The 19,905-nt window shown below is 39.8% G+C and overlaps 1 protein-coding gene across 10 annotated transcripts in view; it reads right to left on the reverse strand.

Moving 5' to 3' along the window:
- The window catches only part of LOC119826322 (protection of telomeres protein 1-like), a 60,293-nt gene extending 40,677 nt beyond the window's left edge, over nucleotides 1-19,616 (reverse strand). For 2 of the 10 annotated variants that reach the window (XM_038347609.1, XM_038347617.1), the window contains exons 1-5: nucleotides 19,495-19,529; nucleotides 16,864-19,032; nucleotides 11,203-11,298; nucleotides 9,363-9,403; nucleotides 5,552-5,666 (exon numbers count right to left, since the gene is read on the reverse strand). In XM_038347609.1, the coding sequence (XP_038203537.1) occupies nucleotides 5,552-5,666; nucleotides 9,363-9,371 (124 nt within the window). In that variant the 5' untranslated portion in view covers nucleotides 9,372-9,403; nucleotides 11,203-11,298; nucleotides 16,864-19,032; nucleotides 19,495-19,529. Of the gene's footprint in view, nucleotides 1-5,551; nucleotides 5,667-9,362; nucleotides 9,404-11,202; nucleotides 11,299-13,807; nucleotides 14,016-16,863; nucleotides 19,033-19,345; nucleotides 19,456-19,482 lie in introns of those variants that run through there. The other 8 variants (XM_038347599.1, XM_038347580.1, XM_038347563.1 and 5 more) reach the window with 8 other exon arrangements.
- Between the last annotated feature and the right edge of the window lie 289 nt (nucleotides 19,617-19,905).

The raw sequence follows: 19,905 nt of genomic DNA on the forward strand, positions 1-19,905 counted from the left end.
TACTGTAGCTCTGTAGTAGAGTTTGAAGTCAGGGATGGTAATGCCTCCAGAAGTTCCTTTATTGTATAAGATTGTTTTGGCTATCCTGGGTTTCTTGTTCTTCTATATAAAGTTGATGATTGTCCTCTCAAGATCTGTGAAGAATTTTGATGGGACCTTTATTGGGGATTGCAATGAATCTATAGATTGCTTTTAATAGAATTGCCATTTTTACTATGTTGATACTCCCAATCCACGAGCAAGGGAGATCCTTCCATTTTTTGGTATCCTGTTCAATTTCTTTCTTCAAAGACTTAAAGTTCTTGTCAAATAGGTCTTTCACTTCCTTGGTTAGAATTACCCCAAGATATTTTATGCTATTGTGGCTATCGTGAAAGGTGACGCTTCTCTGATTTCCTTCTCTGCTTCCTTATCCTTTGTGTATAGGAGGGCAACTGATTTTTTGGAGTTGATCTTGTATCCGGCCACGTTACTGAAGGAGTTTATCAGCCATAGGAGTACTTTGGTGGAGTTTTTGGGGTCGCTTATGTACACTATCATATCATCTGCAAATAATGAAAGTTTAACTTTTTCCTTTCCAATTCGAATCCCCTTGATCCCCTTGTGTTGTCTTACTGCTATTGCTAGAACTTCAAGCACAATATTGAAGAGATAAGGAGAGAGTGGACAGCCTTGTCGTGTTCCTGAATTTAGTGGGATGGCCTTGAGTTTCTCTCCGTTTAATTTGATGTTAACTGTCGGCTTGCTGTAAATAGCCTTTATTATATTTAGGAACGACCCTTGTATCCCTAATCTTTCCAAGACCTTTATCATAAAGGGGTATTGAATTTTGTCAAATGCTTTTTCAGCATCTAATGAGATGATCATATAGTTTTTTTCCCTTCAGTTTATTTATATGATGGATTACACTGATAGATTTTTGTATGTTGAACCAGCCCTGCATCTCTGGGATGAAGCCTACTTGGTCGTAGTGGATAATTTTTTTAATGTGTTCTTGGATTCGGTTTGCCAGTATTTTATTGAGAAATTTTGTGTCGATGTTCATGAGTGAGATTGGCCTGTAATTCTCTTTCTTGGCTGAGTCTTTGTGTGGTTTAGGTATCAGGGTAACTGTAGCTTCGTAAAAGGAATTTGGCAATGACTCTTCTGTTTCTATATTATGAAATACTTTAAGGAGTATAGGTATTAGGTCTTCTTGGAAGTTCTGGTAGAATTCTGCATTGAAACCATCTGGTCCTGGGCTCTTTTTGGTAGGGAGGTTTTTGATCACAGTTTCTAATTCTTTGCGACTAACAGGCCAATTAAAATATTCACCTGGTCCTGGTTTAACTTTGGTATATGGTACTTATCTAAAAAACTGTAAATTTCTTTTACATTTTCCAATTTTGTGGCATACAGGCTTTTGTAGTAAGATTTAATTATTCTCTGAATTTCCTCTGTGTCTGTGGTTGTGTCCCCCTTTTCATTTCTGATCTTATTAATTTGCGTGTTCTCCCTCTGCCGTTTGATTAGTTTGGCTAGGGGTTTGTCAATCTTGTTGATTTTCTCCAAGAACCAGTTTTTTGTTTCATTGATTTTTTGGTTGTTTTCTGTTTCTATTTTGTTGATTTCTACCCTCAGTTTGATTATTTCCAGTCTTCTACTGCTCCTAAGTGAGTCTGCTTCTTTCTTTTCTAGAGCTTTCAGGTGTGCTGTTAAGTCTCCAATGAGTGTTTTCTCTGTTTTTTTAAAGTGGGCACTTAGTGCTATGAACTTTCCTCTTAGCACTGCTTTCATTGTGTCCCACAGGTTTGAGTATGTTGTGTCTTTATTTTTATTAAATTCAAGAAAGACTTTAATTTCTTTCTTTATTTCTTCCTTGACCCAGGTGTGGTTCAGTAGTTGACTGTTCAGTTTCCATGAGTTTGTAGGCTTTCTGGGGGTAGCATTGTTGTTAAGTTCTAATTTTAATCCATGGTGATTTGATAAGATACAGGTGGCTACTAATATGTTTTTGTAACTGTGGAAGTTTGTTTTGTTACCGAGTGTGGTCAATTTTCGAAAAGGTTCCATGAGCCGCAGAGAAGAAGGTATATTCTTTCCTATTTGGGTGGAATGTTCTATAGATGTCTGTTAAGTCCATTTGGTTCATTACCTCCATTAAGTCTTTCAATTCTCTGTTAGGTTTCTGTCTGATTGACCTGTCCATTGGTGAGAGAGGAGTGTTGAAGTCTCCTACTATTAGTGTGTGTGGTTTGATGGCTGCCTTGAGTTCTAGAAGTGTTTCTTTTACATAAGTGGGTGCTTTTATATTAGGGGCATAGATATTCAGGATTGAGACTTCCTTCTGAAGGATTTTTCCTGTTATGAGTATAAAGTGTCCCTTTCCATCTCTTCTGATTGATTTTAGTTTGATGTCAACTTTGTTAGAAATTAGTATGGTCACACCGGCTTGTTTCTTAGGTCCATTTCCTTGATAAACCTTTTCCCAACCCTTTACTCTGAGTAGGTGTCTGTCTTTGTGGTTGAGGTGTGTTTCTTGTAAACAGCAGAATGTTGGATCCTGTTTTCGTATCCAATCTCTTAGCCTGTGCCTTTTTATAGGTGAATTGAGTCCATTGATATTAAGTGATATTAATGACCAGTGGTTGTTAACTCCGGTCATCTTTTTTTTTTTTTTTTTTTTTGGTAGTAGAGATTGTGTTTCCTTTCTTTGAGATGTGCTGGTGAAGGGGTCGCTAGATGTCTGAGTTATTTTGGGCAACGCTTGACTCCTTGTTTTGTGATTTTCCTTCTATTACTTTCTGTAAGGCTGGATTTGTGGCTACGTATTGTTTAAATTTGTTTTTATCTTGGAATAATTTGTTTTCTCCATTTATAGTGAACGAAAGCTTGGCTGGGTGTAGTAGTCTTGGCGTGCATCCATGGTCTCTTAGTTTCTGCAAAACATCTATCCAGGACCTTCTGGCTTTCATGGTTTCCATAGAGAAGTCAGGTGTTAGTCTGATAGGTTTACCTTTATATGTTACTTGACCTTTTTCCTTTGCAGCTCTTAATATTCTTTCTTTATTCTGTATGTTTTGTGTTTTGATTATAATATGGCGAGGGGATGATTTATTTTTGATCCAGTCTATTTGGTGTTCTGTAAGCTTCTTGACCCTTCATAGGAATATCTTTCTTTAGGTTGGGGAAGTTTTCTTCTATAATTTTATTAAATATATTTTCTGGACCGTTGAGCTGTAATTCTTCTCCTTCTTCTACCCCTATTATTCTTAGGTTTGGTCTTTTTATTGTGTCCCAGATTTCCTGAATGTTTTATGATGAGAATTTGTTGGATTTGCTGCTTTCTTTGATCAGTGCGTTTATTTTCTCTATGGCATCTTTTTTTAAAATTTTTTTTGAGACAAGGTTTCACTGTAGTTTCTAGAGCCTGTCCTGGAACTAGCTCTTGTAGACCAGGCTGGCCTCAAACTCAGAGATCTTCTCTATGGTATTTTCAGAATCTGAGATTCTTTCTTCTATCTCTTGTATTCTGTTGGTTATGCTTGTTTCCATAGTCTGTATTCGTTTACGTAGATTTGGAAGGTTATTTCTTTGCGCTCAGATTTCCTCAGTTGCCGTGGTTCTAAATATAGTGGGGTTAAAGCCTCCTGGGTTTTTCCTGTCTACTTTGTTGTATCTATGGTTCACCTCACATTTGGGCAGCCATGTTGTTTAAAATTGACAAGTGCAGCCTCTGGTGTGATTTATTTCATCATCATCCCCAAATTCAACAGTCTTCACATCATCATCCACAGAGAAAATCATTATTCTTGTATACTAGTAAATAAGAATATGCGATCCCTTCTCCTTCAGCCCACGCAAGCTCATTCCTATGTATTTTAGGTTTGATTTTTTAAAATTTATTTTCCTATTTAAAAAAAGATCCCCTGGAATTTTAAGGGGGGGAAGTCGTATGGGAGAATTGTCTGTATTCTGTCAATCATATTTTGAATAAATGTTGATCGGTCAGGCAGGAAGTACAGGCGGGTCAACCAGACAGGAAGTAGAGGCGGGCCAATAAGAACAGGAGAATGCTAGGAAGGACGAAGCCCATACTCCCCATTCCTGCCCAGACCACAGAGAAGCAAGATGTAAACTACTGGTCTGAGAAAGGGACCGAGCCATGTGGCTAACGTAGATGAGAACAATGGGTTAATATAAGCTACAAGAGTTAACAAGAAGCCTGAGCTAATGGGCCAATCAGTTTATGACCTATGTAGACCTGTGTGTGATTTTCTTTGGGGCTTGCCGGCTGTGGGGAACTGGGCAGTGCAGAAACCCCAACAAGCTGGCCCTCCATATTACATTTGAGGACTGATTTTTTTTCTATTTAAAAAAAGATCCCCTGGAATTTTTAAGAGCGATTGTGATATATCTTTACATTGCTTTGAAGACCGTAAATGTAAAGACTATTGAGTCTTGCTATACATGGGCATCTCTAATCAATTCCAGCAATACTGTGAGTGTTCAGAGCACAAGCCTTGATTCCCTGAATGAGGTCATTCCAATGTATACTATAGTATGGATGCTATTCTAAATCGTAGTGCTCTGTTACCCGCTGAAACTGTTCATCGCTTGTCTGCAGAAACACAATTTATATAATGCTAAGTTTGAATCTTGAAACATTTATTAGTTCTCAAAGGCTCTGCGTGGCATAGCATTTAGTGTTTTTTTTTTTTTTTTTTTTTTTTTTTTTTTTACAAGATTACATTCTTTCAAACACAATTTAATTTCTTCTTTCTCAGTTAGCTGCCATTTTTTTTTTATGTCCCAGCCTTACCCCAACCACTTTGGCTAAGACTAACACCATGTTAAATACAGCAACAAAACACTGGCCACCTCTGACAAATTGTCTTTTTTACTGATTGGTATTAATTATGCTGTGAGAGACTCATATATCCAGGTGAATTTATGGTAATTTCTTCTACACTATCTACATTGAACTTCTGTAACGACAATCTTGGATTATTGTTTTAATATTATGTATATGTTTCTCACAGGTATTTTCTTTATAGTTAACATGGGGTTCAAGTAATATACTTTATAATAACAGCAATCTACTCTAAAGTTGCAGACATTTAACTTCAGTTACATAAATACTCTCACCCACCCCCGCCCCAGCACTCTTTATCATCACAACGCAGTCTATACATATGCTATAGTAATGTCTTTTCCTGTTCAGTTTTCATTTCTCTGCAGACTTGAGAAAGACTGATGTGCGGTCACTACAGTACTGGAATGTTCAGTATGTGGTAACATACCTTCACCAGCAAATGTTATACTTATGAATGTTTTCATGTCACTTCACACTCTTCTAAAAAATGTATTCGTATTGTGTTGAACAAGACTCTGGAATCTAAAGACCACATTCACTTCATAAATTAAAATGACCAAAACCAGACATTGGTTTCATTAGACAACTGAAAATCAGGATGGACACTGTTCTCAGACCCAGGGCACTGAAGGCATTGTGGCCCTGAGACCAACAACACAGCTCTTGTCCATAAAACATGCCCACCCTGACACCTACCAGTTCCTTTGCTTAAGTAGGGAGGCTTAAAGAACTTCACAACGCCACAGACATTGACAACTGTGCCATCCTTAAGTAGATTCAGGGGTGTGTATGTATAAGGTGCTACTGGGACCTAAAGAAAGAAAAGATAGCAAATTTACCAGCCAATATTTATATTTTATAATCTTATGATAACAACTGTAAATTACTAAGCTTGTACCAATTCATTTTAAAAGACTTACCCTAAAAAAAAGAAAGAAAGAAATGACTTTCGGATGGTATGATTGGGAACAATAAAGCTACTAGTTTTCTTGAAACAATTCTGCTCATAAACAGAAATCAACACACCAGTCTATAAAAGTTTAAACATTCATTATATTTCTTTAACAAGAAAGTACAAAAAAATCCATTAAAATGCAGAAGCTGAATCAGTAACAGAAAGGAAATTCTTACTTTTAACTCAATGTTACAGATCTAAGAGAATCTTCCAGATGGAGACGACAAAGTTTGATGAAGTCTCTGGACACCCAGAGGGGCAGCCAGAGCTCTCTGCTATTGATTGAAGCTCAGTTAAAGATCTGTACCTAAACTCAAGACAGACCCATATGCCACCTCAATGATCTTGTTCCCGACTCTGAGATGCATGGGAAAGCCACACAGGGACATGAACCACTATCCACCTAACTGCTTACTCAAAAAACCAACTAACCAAATAAACAACAAAATACTCGGAAATTATTAATTTGACAGTCATTGAAATTAGTCACTACTTATTTATGTAGCTAAGTTACTCTTCAATATAAATTAATAAATGGATTTTTTTCTGCATAGTCATTCTCTTACAAACTGGGTTAATGTACTCTTGAATGGAAATCATCTAGAACATTATATATAAATTTACATAATAAATACAAATGAGTTATTTTTTTCCCTGGCTGACAGCAAAATGTGATTTCCCTAAGAGGAGACTACGGGGGGTAGGAGGCATCAAAATCAGTTTGAACTTAAGAGACAAATGCTGTTAGAGGAGAGTTAACAGGGTAGGTAAGGGCAGTGGTATGCAAATGTGCATCAGCAATAGGTGGTAACAGGGAACAAAACCACAGAGCAAACAGAACTTACAAGCAATTGTACATAACCTACACCAGAGATCTACAAGCAGTCTGACGAGCCGATGTCTAATATCTATAACAACAGCCATGTAGTATTACAGCATCCTATCTTGTGTTTGGCTTATCTTGTGTTTGGCTGATAACGTGATCTCACATTCCCTTTCTTGACAGTGCCTCCTAGGGCATGCAACTGCTCTATGACTACCCCTAGAAGAACTAGAATGTTCCTGTCCAATAGGGCCTACCAAACACAATGGCAAAGACAGAACTTGAGCATAACCAGTGCAGCTATGAAATAACATGTTATTTTCTGGCTTGAGGCAGGGTCTCCTTGTGAGACCCCGGATGTGATGCTCCAGCTGCATTCTCTGGCATGCTGGGGCCACAAGCAAGGACTCTCAAGCAAGGACGATTTATTTACTTTGTGTGGTTTTGAGACAGAGTTTCTCTGTGTGGTCCTGGCTGTCCCTAGAGTGTGTGTAGATCATGCTGACCTCACACTCTGAGATCCATCTGTCTCTCCCTCCTAAATGCTGGGATTTAAGGTGCACACCATTCCACCAGGCTACAGAGAACTACTTTTATTATTTATTTCTGTATTTTTATTTTAATAGTCATACATGACCAGCCTCTATGGCATTTGACTGCACAGGTCTAGAAAATCACTTACCCTAAGCTATACTAAAACATATTCATGAGAAAGCTACAGGCTTTATGTTATGCTATATGGTTATAAACTAAAGATAATCTGATACCATCTTCAAAAATCATTGCGCATATTGGTCACCATACTTTATTTCACAAAGACATGAAAGGCTTGAGAGAAAGCTTGTTATACAATGGGGCCATGAGAATGTAAGGACTGGTGGCTGAAGGTGCAGTTCAGAGGTGTTGACTGTCACTTACAAAATCTGTGTTTAATCCCTAGAACCAACTATATAAGTAAACAGTACAACCACCACAACTGAACCTCACAAACAAAAACAAACCTCATCCCTGAACAGTAATGTGGGATTCCCCTCTGTGTGCTGTCAATATATTTCATTAGCATTGGTTAATAAAGAAGCTGCTTTAGAACCAACTATATAAGTAAACAGTACAACCACCACAACTGAACCTCACAAACAAAAACAAACCTCATCCCTGAACAGTAATGTGGGATTCCCCTCTGTGTGCTGTCAATATATTTCATTAGCATTGGTTAATAAAGAAGCTGCTTTAGCCTATGGCAGGGCAGAATAAGGCCAGGAGGGAAAAGAAAGTGGAGTCAGAGAGATGCTATGTAGCTGCCAAAGGAGACAGATGCTGGAACCTTACTGATGGGCTACTGCCTCATTGCAATACATAAATTAATAAAAATGGGTTAATTTAAGATGCAAGAGTTAGTTAATAGGAAGCCTGCCTGACCTAACAGGCCAAACAGTTTAGTAATTAATATGGTTTCTGTGCGATTAATTTGGGTCTGGGTGGCCAGGAACGAAAGAGCAGTCTCTGTCAGAACAGCATTATTAAATGAAATATAATTTAAAGCAGTGTATAAAAGTCAAGACAATATATGCCTAAATAATGAAAATCCACCTAGCAGGGTTGAGAAGATGGTCAGCAGATGAAACACTAGCCATACATGTGAAAGGAATACAGCACCCAGGTCAGTGCTGATTGAGTTTGCAGCTCACGAGTAATCACAGTGCTCTGAAGGCAGACACAGAGGACCCTGGGAGCAAGCTGGCTAGCTGAAGTAGAGTAAGCAACCTCTGTGTTTGATAAGATATCAATGCTTCACGGTATATTGTGGACAGGAATACAGCAAGAGACCTACCCACCAGTTGTTGGTATCCACATGCACTTTCTGTGCACATACAGTGGTTAAAATCTTCCCATACTTGCAGAAAGGACCCGAGCTTGGTTTCTAGTACCCACACTGAGTAGTGCACAGTACACCTGTGACTCCAGTTCCAGGAGCCCCAACACCTGAGACTCAGAGGCGCAGTGCACGTAAACTCCAGCAGGCACATGCGCACACACAGAAATATAAGGGAGTACCAAATGCAGGTATTTCTTATATTAACTTTATCAACACATGGCATTCTTTCCAGGTTCACTCAGCTGTGCATATGGGAACCTTCCCAATGCTGCTTTAAACGTCAAACTTTTATAAAACAATGAAAATTTGGCTCAAAAAATGTATCACAAATATAAAGATTTTCATTGATACAATATGGCATGTCATAATTTAGCACATAAAAACCTAATGTAACACAAACTGACAGAAAGCAAAAGAAATATATTTGCCTGTGGTTTAAACTAATAAAAACTGTAATGTCGGGCTGGAGAAATGGCTCAGTGGTTAAGAGCATTGCCTGCTCTTCAAAGGTCCTGTGTTCAATTCCCAGCAACCACATGGTGGCTCACAACCATCTGTAATGAGGTCTGGAACCCTCTTCTGGCCTGCAGGCATACAAGCAGACATAATAAATAAAAAAAACTGTAATGTCTTCATAAAGTATTTCTGTAGTACTTAGGGAGAGATATTTATAGATAATGCAGGCAACAAAACAATCAATTACTAGGTAAATATAGAACTATAATACAATATCATCATATAAAAAAGTGAAGGTATCAGTTTTCCACTGTATTGACAGTACAGTAAATGTCAAATATGAAGAAAGTTAAATTTAAAATCTATGTATCATAAATGAAATTAACTATCATCTTACCAAAGACATTACTTCTGTGGAAAATCCTCTTACAGAAAACCCTGAAAGCAGAAACCAAAAGGCAAATTTATATTCAGGCTACATCCAACATGATCACAGACTTTCTGACAGGCTTAACCATACATTCAGCAAAGCTGGAATTCTCTACGATGTTGCTCACAATTGCCCGGGATGCCAGCTGCAGGGGCTAACACCCCCACCTCCACTTGGACACATATGTATATATAATTTAAAAAATTCTAAGAGATAGAAAATGAAGTTAATACTCAATTTTTCCTCCTGCACAGAACTACACCCAGAGTTTTCCCAAGTAACAATCACTTTAACTACACATTTGATGGCCGTCAAGCTGATTCATTGTTTTGCTATCACAGAAAAACACCTCAGCCATATAGCCCTTTGGGATACTAAAACCTAGGCTCAACTGTTCCCTCGAAGTCTTTATCACAGAGGTAGTTTATAACTGTGGTATGGAAGAAAGTGAAAAGGAAGAAAGAAATGATTTATATTCACAAAGTATAAAGTAAGAGAAAAATCCATTTCCCTAAAAGAGCCAATTGGTTAACTTAAAATGAACTTAAGTTTCTATCAAAAGTACCTGCACACAGAAATCCCTGCAACCAGTGGCAATATCTGGATGCATAGGTTTATAAGCCTCATTAATAAGTGTGCCAAAGGGCATGTCAAGCAAGGGACTACATCCAGGACGGTGGTCTCATGGCTGACCACTCAGAAGCTCAGTTTGTTAAGCACACACTGCAAGGTTCACGTAGAGCCTGAACCACCCACAATGCATTTCTCTGTCACTGAGAGACACACGATCACAGGTTTAAAAGAGCCTCATCTCCACATGGAGTCATTCTAAAAGCAGAAACCCAGTTTAATATTTTTTAATTTAAAATGTTCAACTGTTAAGGACCCAGAAAACGTTGCTCTCACATATTCTGCTTTGGATCTCAAACTGGGAGCATTCAGGGAGCAGCAGAGGACTCTGTCTGAGGTTCCTTAACCTAATTAGAGACCAGAAGGGTCACAGACAGTTATGGTAGCTTCATTAACCAGGCTTAGACACAGCAGAGAGAAAGACACTAAGAACACAATGTCACACTCAAGCACAGAGGAGTTCTGTGTGATGTAGGTGGGTCTTCTATCTATCTGTTGCTTTCATTGGTTAATTAATAAAGAAAACTGCTTGGCCTGATAGGTCAGAACATAGGTAGGCGGGGAAAACAGAACAGAATGCTGGGAGGAAGAAGGCAGTGAGACAGTCGCCATGAAGCCAGCCACCAGGTCAGACATGCTGAATCTTTCCCGGTAAGCCACCACCTTGTGGTGCTACACAGATTATTAGAAATGGGTTAAGCAAGATGTGAGAGTTAGCCAGTAAGAGGCTAGAGCTAATGGGCCAGGCAGTGTTTAAATGAATACAATTTGTGTGTTGTTATTTAGGGTGTAAAGCTAGCCATGTGGGATGCGGGCAGGATGAAAAGCAGGCCTGCTCGTCTCATCACTACATCTGTGTTATCTACTGCTTAGGGAAAATTTTTATTTATATTTATTATTATTATTATTTTGCTATTTTATTGGGGTAGTAAATGATTCTGAAGGGGAAAAGAGGGTATTCAAGCCACAATGTGTCATTTTTATGGCTCATGTGCACTGCTAACATTTTTATTTCTTCCTAATCCATCTATTTTCAGTAATTCTATTCGATGAGAACATTTCAAATTTTACATGTAAATTAAAAACCCAGTTTACCCAGACTTACAGAAAAAGTATACTATCCAATGACTTTGCCATTAAAATCAAACATGATAAGAGAGTAAAGGTGTGTACTTACATAAACAGTGAGTAGAAAATCTTCAAATGCTGTCAAAACATTGCCGTCCGTGCTTATTACCTCTGCTTGCTACTGACAAGACTCCAAATCCAGACACTGCAATGGTACCCAACATGGGAAAATTAGTGTTCATCCATCAGTAAGCACATATAACGCCTAGCACCACAAGTCCATGTTCACAGCATGTTTGGCAGGCACATCTATAAAGCAGAGTCTGGTTAACCTAAACTTGTTTAATGCTTACTGAATACGCGAGTCAGACCACAACCTTCCTTAAGAGCCTCCTTCACTAACAGATACAGGATAGCCACTGATGGTTGTAATGCCTGCTCCATGGATCGAAAAAGCGCTAAAAACACTTCTTAGACAATTGTATTTAGTGAGACTTCCAAAATCACTGCCTCCACTTATGTAAATGAGCAGTGTGAGGAAGTCCTATGCTAAGGCAGCAGATGACACAGCAGTAGGAAAAACAGAACTGAAATGAAACTACATGCAGAGACAGCCACTGAGACAGGGCTACCAGTACTCTTAGGTCAGACCTAAGAACTGACCCGGGACATTGACAGAAGCACTCTGTATTTTCACACCAGTGCAAATAAGGACTCCCCTTTTGTTTTTAACTATCAGGTCATTATCCTTTAATTTTATTTCATTGCCTTTTAATTCTTGTCTTCCATAGACTGAGATGACCAGGCTTTTATCTGTTGCATTATATTATTAACTTAACTGATCCAATTTTAGCAACAAATTCATAAGATAGCTATAAAATTCCTGGGCTTCTGTCTCTTTCCACTTTTAGTATGTACCATGTGGAAGTCACTATGGTGAGCAGTCCCTCAGTCCAGAAAGGGCTACCACCTATGTGTGGCTGCGCTGCGCCTGGGAGAGGTGCAGTGCTGCGAAATGAAAAGGAAAACAAACAATCTGTGGACTAGAACATCGTTATCACTGGGAGCGCAGGACTAGAAGAACAGTTATCATGGGAGCGCAGGACTGGGAGAACAGTTATCATGGGAGCGCAGGACTAGAAGAACAGTTATCATGGGAGCGCAGGACTGGGAGAACAGTTATCATGGGAGCGCAGGACTAGAAGAACAGTTATCATGGGAGCGCAGGACTGGGAGAACAGTTATCATGGGAGCGCAGGACTGGGAGAACAGTTATCATGGGAGCGCAGGACTAGAAGAACAGTTATCATGGGAGCGCAGGACTGGGAGAACAGTTATCATGGGAGCGCAGGACTGGGAGAACAGTTATCATGGGAGCGCAGGACTGGGAGAACAGTTATCATGGGAGTGCAGGACTAGAAGAACAGTTATCATGGGAGCGCAGGACTAGAAGAACAGTTATCATGGGAGCGCAGGACTGGGAGAACAGTTATCATGGGAGCGCAGGACTGGGAGAACAGTTATCATGGGAGCGCAGGACTAGAAGAACAGTTATCATGGGAGCGCAGGACTGGGAGAACAGTTATCATGGGAGTGCAGGACTAGAAGAACAGTTATCATGGGAGCGCAGGACTAGAAGAGCTACTCTTATAACATCTTTTCTGGAGTAGATACTAGTTACAAGTTTCTGTTTCCTTTGTAAAAATCCATATTATGCAACTTGTTCATTTTCCCATAGGCATGGTATGTCTATTTAATAAACTTAATGGCTTAAAGAATAGACTTCGATGGTCTGAAATACCAGTGTTTTTCCTGTTATACTATACTCATTCGTATTTGTTTTCTTAATTAATGAATGGCTCTCTGAGATCTAAGTCCACAACTGTGCCTTCTATTTACTTGTTCTGTGCCCTGCCTGAACTTTATAGTCTACTTAACAGTCGTTTACCAAACCTAACTACTAGAAATCCCAAAAGAGAGACATATTTCAATTTTCTATCAATCTTCTTACTTGATAAATAGCACAGATACATTAGATTTCCTCAGAAAATTTATTTAAATATGTCTTTATAGTCCACAAACTTTTTTTTTCAAGACCACACTCATATCCTGGCACAGCCATACCTGGTGGGAATGGCAAAGTCATAAAGCCAGTGTTAGGGTTCCTGCATTTACCGGCCCGCCCTGCTTGGGCTGACAGTGGTAGCCATACGTGAGTGCACAGTGCTCCTGCCAGGGGCACACCAGTGGCAGCACACCAGCAGCACAGTAATGGCACAGTAGCTGCACACTGCTGCACAGCAGCGAGAAGCACACCGGTAACCGCTGCCTCAGGGGAGACGCCACAGTCCCTGGAGCCTCTCCAGAACTGCGCACCAATTAGGACTGCCTATATTCTCCATCATTGCTGGTGGACCACATTGCCCTCCCCTAATAAACTCCTACGTGGTTTTGTCGAGCTCTGCGGTTTACTTCTCATGGTCACAGAGAAACAGTAGCCAGCACGGCCGTGTGACAAAGATCCAGCAAACCCATGCCATTTTTGGTTTTGCTCTCCACAGGTTGCATGCTTGGGGGATTTTTAATATTTATACAACCTGGGAATACTGGATTGATGAGAAATTTCTAATGAACCATTAATACCTTCTCCTAAAAGTACTGCTGCTTAGCTTCCCCAGGGAAGTCCTGGGCATACCACTCCTCCGCTCATCTACCTGAAGGTCTTCCTTATGCCTTGGAGGTTGTGTCGCACATAAAGCAGCCAGAGTTCTCGCTATGAGGCTCTCCTGGACTTACTCAGGAACAATGCCATCAGAACACGGTGCAAGTCTCTTCCTCTTACACACTCAGGCGATTACATGACATAGACAGCAACAAAGTTAGATTCGCTGAAGTCACCTCTGCCCTACACAGGGGCTTATCCTGGTGGGCAAAAAATGGTGTAGAAAGACGATAAAAGAAGGAGGTGTCAGCACCGCCCTTTCTCAGAGCTAGCTCCCACACAGCCACTATGATGTCATATGACCACACAGCAGAAGAATGTCAGATACAAATGAATCCTCTAAGGATATGAAATGTAATCCTTTTATTATGCTAAAAATTGAATAATTATAGCATCAGCACTGGCCTGAGGATTTTTCTTGGGCCTACTGACAACAATAATTCAGTGCTTTGGATATAACAATCTACCTGGGCTAGTTTATAGATTTTCTTTCTGTCTAGTGTCCTTGAAGCTACAAGAGCTGCCTAGAAGTTGGGCTATGTGATTGATGAGGGAAAATGACTGTAAAAGATAATTCTATTCAAAGATAAATATGGTATATGGATATTAGACATTAACTAAATGATAACCATGCCACAATCCATCCCCAACTTTACCCATAAAATCTCCCAGAGAGATTCTTGTGTCCCCTCAGTCCTTTCCTCAGTACCCAACCTCTTGGGGAAGGTGAGAACGAAACAGGAGGATTATGGGGAGAGATGAGAGAATAAAGAAAAACAGATAACATGTTCTATCATGGTTTATTAACGATAACTAAATGTAGATATGTAAAAGGAAGTTAAACATGTGTCCAAGGACAGAAATGATAGGATCTGTTTTGGAACAACATGAATTTATCCCTGATTACAGTACTGAATTCCATACAAATAAAGATGTACTCTGACTACCAATTAGTAAGGCTGCGAGATTTCCCCAATATCCATGGCCTGGCTCAATACTTCCCTCACCTACCCCTCGTATCCTCTCTGGAACCAGTAAACCAACAAACTCAGCTCCTAGCAATATCCTATATTATTTTTTATAATTATTTATTTCATTTCTTCTCTCCTATATGACATAAACTCCAGAAGCAATCCTCAAGTCTGACTCACCACTGCATGCCCAGTGCTGACAACAGTGTCTATCCCACTGGTGGCTGAAATAGCTGGAGCTCACAGTCTGGCTCCCAGTCACTGTTCTAGGCCATCTAAGCCAATCACAAGCTTTATATTTATCTTTTTTAAGATTTATTTTTTATGTATACAGTGTTCTGCCTGCATGTATGCCTGCAGGCCAGAAATGGGCACCAGATCTCATTACAGATGGTTGTGAGCCACCATGTGGTTGTTAGAAATTAAACTCAGGACTTCTAGAAGAGCAGCCAGTGCTCTTAACCTCTGAGCCATCTCTCCAGCCTCCAATTAAAGGCTTTGAATGAGATGGGTTGGTAGCATCTAAACATCCAAAGGAGTCCTTCCAACTTGTCAGGATTACTTGAGCAATAATAGAGAATTCTCCCTACATGAAGACACCTATGTAAAAAGTTATATATTGAAGCCAAAGTTTTAACAAAGTTACTAAGGTGATTAGTTCATGTCAATTAAAGAGCAAACAGATAGGGCAGTTAGCTATTGCCACAGCCTGGATTATGAGTTGAAAGGTGAACGGGTCTAGCAAGACCAAGCATGGCAAACATGTCACCAATGGGTTTTATCTTTTACCCTTCTCTCCCATTCCTCTGCCTGGCTAAACCATTAGATTACAATCCTAAAGCTAGCCACCAAGGTTCAGTCTATTATTTGACCACTTCCTCCTCTTGAGGCTGACTAGCAACATCCAGCTATTAAAGCACTTAAGCCCAGCAATCAAAAGCCCCCTCATTTGGCTATCCTAATTAACATGCTTAATCAAAACAAACCAACAACATCCTAACTCGGGGTTTCTCCTCTTCCCTGTGTGAACTGCCATTTGCCTACAGTCTATCTCCTCTCTATTCAGAGGAAGTCTTTTGTTCCTCAGATCAAATATTCCTTCCCTCTCTCCCTTGCCCCTTTTTCTCTTCTCCCTAATCCTCTATCCCCTATCTTTGTCTCTTATTACCTGACCTTTGTCCCTCTAGGGCAAATAAACCTCCTTTGTGTTGAAATGTTCATCTTAGGGCATCTTGTGCCAACTTCAAGGTTCTTTCAATAGGAATCTTACCTATTAATGAAACAAAAGGAGGCTTAGGGAGACACTACAACAAACTGTTAGCAAAGGAAAAGCAGCTTTGCTTTATACAGATATTGTCTCCACTATGAGGAGTGCATTATCTATTAAAGTCACCCATATGTGTATGTCCTTGTGAAACACACATCTAAAACGTTATCTATTTCTAGAGGACAAGTTAAATGCTAAGTCAATATGCCCAGTTCAAGTAAATATTAAGTCACCTGAGAAAAAACTGAGGACGTAAAAATACGTATGGTTCATAACTTGATTTCTTAATCCTTACTTAAGATACAAAAAAAGTGAAGTTAATCAATTTCTCCAAGCTTTGTTTCATCTAACAGTATATCTTACAAAATCAAAGAAAATTTGCTTTTAGGAACCATGGCAATTGAAAAAGGAAGGAAATCCCAAATGTGAAATGAAAGCCTCATCAACTAGGACATGCCAAGTCAATATACTAAGAGACAAGTACAATTTATCTCTGCTCCAGCCTGTCCATCCACTTAAAAAAGTGTCATCTAGTCAAAAGCACAGACAAAGTGCTTCATCACAACTCTTCACAATCCCTTCTGACTCTCACTCATATGAAAATCTCTCTTACACACACCATGGACTCTTTGTCAACATCCACATGGGTATCTGTTTTATTTATTGGAAAAAGTTTAAAAGTCAATGCTCAACAATACTCTTCCACATTACATTCCAGAACTTAACATAATTAACAGAAACTGAAAAGACAGAAACGATGAGAACCTTATTCCTTTCTAGTCTCCATAAGCCAGTTGTGGTGGTGCACACCTTTAATTCCAGGCAGAGGCAGGCAGATCCCGGGCATGTTCCAAGACACCCAGAGCTATACAGGCAGATAGTATCTAAAAAAAGTAAAACAAAACAAAACACACAAAAAAGTTATCATAGACTACACATAGACTGTAAATAATGCACGATTCAGAAGAAATAATAACAACAAACAGTTGGACAACCTGCAAAATTTCAAAACTTTCCTTGACCCATTAAAGGAGGTTCAGGGTAATAAACTACCATAGAGTAAAGGAAAGATATTCTTCAATGAGACATACTTCATCTAAAGCAAAAGGCAGACACTGCCTAGTACCTGAGAGAAAATTTATGGAGCACTTTTAATGGATTTTGAGGGCCAAGAAATGGCTTTAGAAAAATACAGGGCGTGCGGGAGCTGCTAATCGTGGGGATCAGCCATTCAGTACAAATGTGAGGAGTAGGGAAACAAGTCTGTGCATTTGGTGAAAGCCCAGTGTGGCTGGAAAAGAGAATAGAAAGAAACAAAACCAAACCCACCTTCTGCTCCTTTTTGGAAAGGAACAGAGGAGCAAAGCCCAAGACGACAGTTAGAAGCAGGCCAAGACAGTCTCATCCCAAAATCCTCATGAATATATCCAGACTTGAACTCAGGGCTTAAATGTGAATCTCCTCTCCTCTTGCCCAGAACAGATGGGAGTTACAGAAAGTTAAGCTTCCTGAACTCACTGACTCTGTGGTTGAACTGACCTCCAAGACCTTTTAACTCTTGTTTTTTATCTCAAGTCTGAAAAACAACTATTTAAATGTCACCTCCAACACTTATGAGCTATCTGACCTCAGGAAAATGACGTAAACCTTCTGAAATACAGTATCTCCAGATGTAGAGATAAGGTATAAAGCACTGATATCATAAAGCTTTGTGATAATTAAATACCTAAGATGTCACCAGGCAGAGAAAATAATAAATGCTAAGCTTTGTTGTTATTGGCATTAGATTGCTATTCTTTTCTACCCACCTACTCCCATTGTCCCTTCTACCACTAATGGAAATCAGTTATCACCTCTTCCCTGCATAACTGACACTGCCTAATTGGGTTTTCTTCCACTTCACTGGCTATACCATATCTACACCATAAATTCTTTGTGCAGGAGGCAGAGTGGTTTAAACTCAAAGTGAGTCATGTCTTTCTCCTGCTCATATCTGGTGTGAGACTCCCATATCACTATTGTAGCATCCAAATTCCTCAGCACACACGACTGTCCTCATCATCCCAAAAAAGTAAAATACAGTTACTCCGAAGTCCAGCTCATCTCTCATAATCTAACCATCAAAACAAAAACTCTCTAATGTTCATATATTAAAGTGCTATTGTTTCTTATTAATTAAAATCACTTTTAGTTAATTAATTAATATCACCTTTAGTATGGTGACTAGATTATCTTTGTACCTCAGAAACATATTCTAGTATATCACAAAACAATAACTGCTAAGTGAAAGTTGTAAAATCATGAATAAGCACTGAAATATTCAATCTCAGTTGTAGTGGCAAAAATAAAAACCTACTTTAAGTGCTCTCATAAAGATACTAAATATAAAGTATGTGTATAGTTTTTAAGGAAGAAAATGCAATCTGAGTTAATTTACATGGATATACATCTTGCTATATTCACTTCTCTGCTACAGAGATCTAAAACCGAGTTTCTGCAATTTATTCAGTGGCTGAACTTCCCAATCCCTTAGAATTCCTTTATTAATTGAAGTGGCAAACATCCTGCTTCATGATGTCCAAATAAAATTCAAACAGAAATAGAAAATTCAAGCTGATAATAGCTGCTGAGGACACAAAAAGCAACATTTTATCCAAAGTTTAGTCCACAGTTTTCCTTAAATATCTTTGACATAATTTTGGTTTTGCTTTCTTTAATACGTTCATTTCAGTGTGTGGGTGGAGGTATTAGAAGAACATACAACTTTACAAGTTTACTGCAATTATAAACACATAGCACATGTCTAAGAGGCTGAAAGGGAATTAACAACTCTTCACTTAGCTTTTGTATTAAAAGTACTCCTAAAAGCTGGTTTTAAGGTCTGTAGCCCGGCACAATGGTTCACGCCTTTAATTCTAGCATTAAGAGTCAAAAGCAGGTGGATCTCTGTGAGTTCGACGACAGCATGGTCAGCATAGACTATTTCAGGACAGCAAAAGATACATAAACACTCAGTCAAAACAACAACAAAAATCTGTGAAAAACTCACTAACTTCACCAGGGTACGGTATTTTAAAATATACAGACAATGGGCGGAGCTAGTTTGGTTTCTATTTTGTAATACCCTTGGCAAATTCTAAAATTTTGTGCATGCACCTTGCACCAAAAGCTTCTCCTCGAACTCGTAAATAACCTAGAGAAACGACTACTGACGCTAACTGCGCAATCTTTCTTCTGAAACTTTTGTCAGAGCCACCCACCAACATCACTATTGTAATACGTAGGGACGCACTTCCCAAACCAGTCAGCACCAGGACGGGTACCAGGAGCCACTCGCCCCGCCCCCATGCTGAACACAGCGGGTTAACGCTGCCAGCGACACAGAACGCACTATCCCAAAGGTGAAACTAAACAACCCGGTTACATCACCTAGGGCCCTACCAGCCGCGAGACCAGCATTCGCTGACCAACAGGACATCCGGAAACCTGGCAACCGTTTCCACCCACACAGCCGTGACTTCCGAGTGCGCCCGAACACGCGCGTGCGCACTGCTCTAGCGCCGCTCTCCCGGAGTCGCAGCGCTGACAGGACTAGGGGGCGGGGCCTCGGCCGAGAGCCTCCCAGGTCTGCACAGCGGCGCCCCACGCGCGTCTGTCTTCCTCCAGGCTTTCAGTGGGTTCCCTGGGCACACGGGAAAATCATCACAAGAATTAGTTAGGGGGCTTCTTGCTTTTAAAGAGATCCACAGCGGAGCACTGGGCTGAGCTCCCAAAGTCCGTTGTCAAAGATGAAAGAGCTGACCTGAGCTAAGGGAAGCCCACCAACTCCAGCCTGACAGCAAAGGAACCATT

This window comes from Arvicola amphibius, chromosome 1 (assembly GCF_903992535.2).
Source record: "Arvicola amphibius chromosome 1, mArvAmp1.2, whole genome shotgun sequence".
Classification (NCBI taxonomy): Eukaryota; Metazoa; Chordata; class Mammalia; order Rodentia; family Cricetidae; genus Arvicola; species Arvicola amphibius.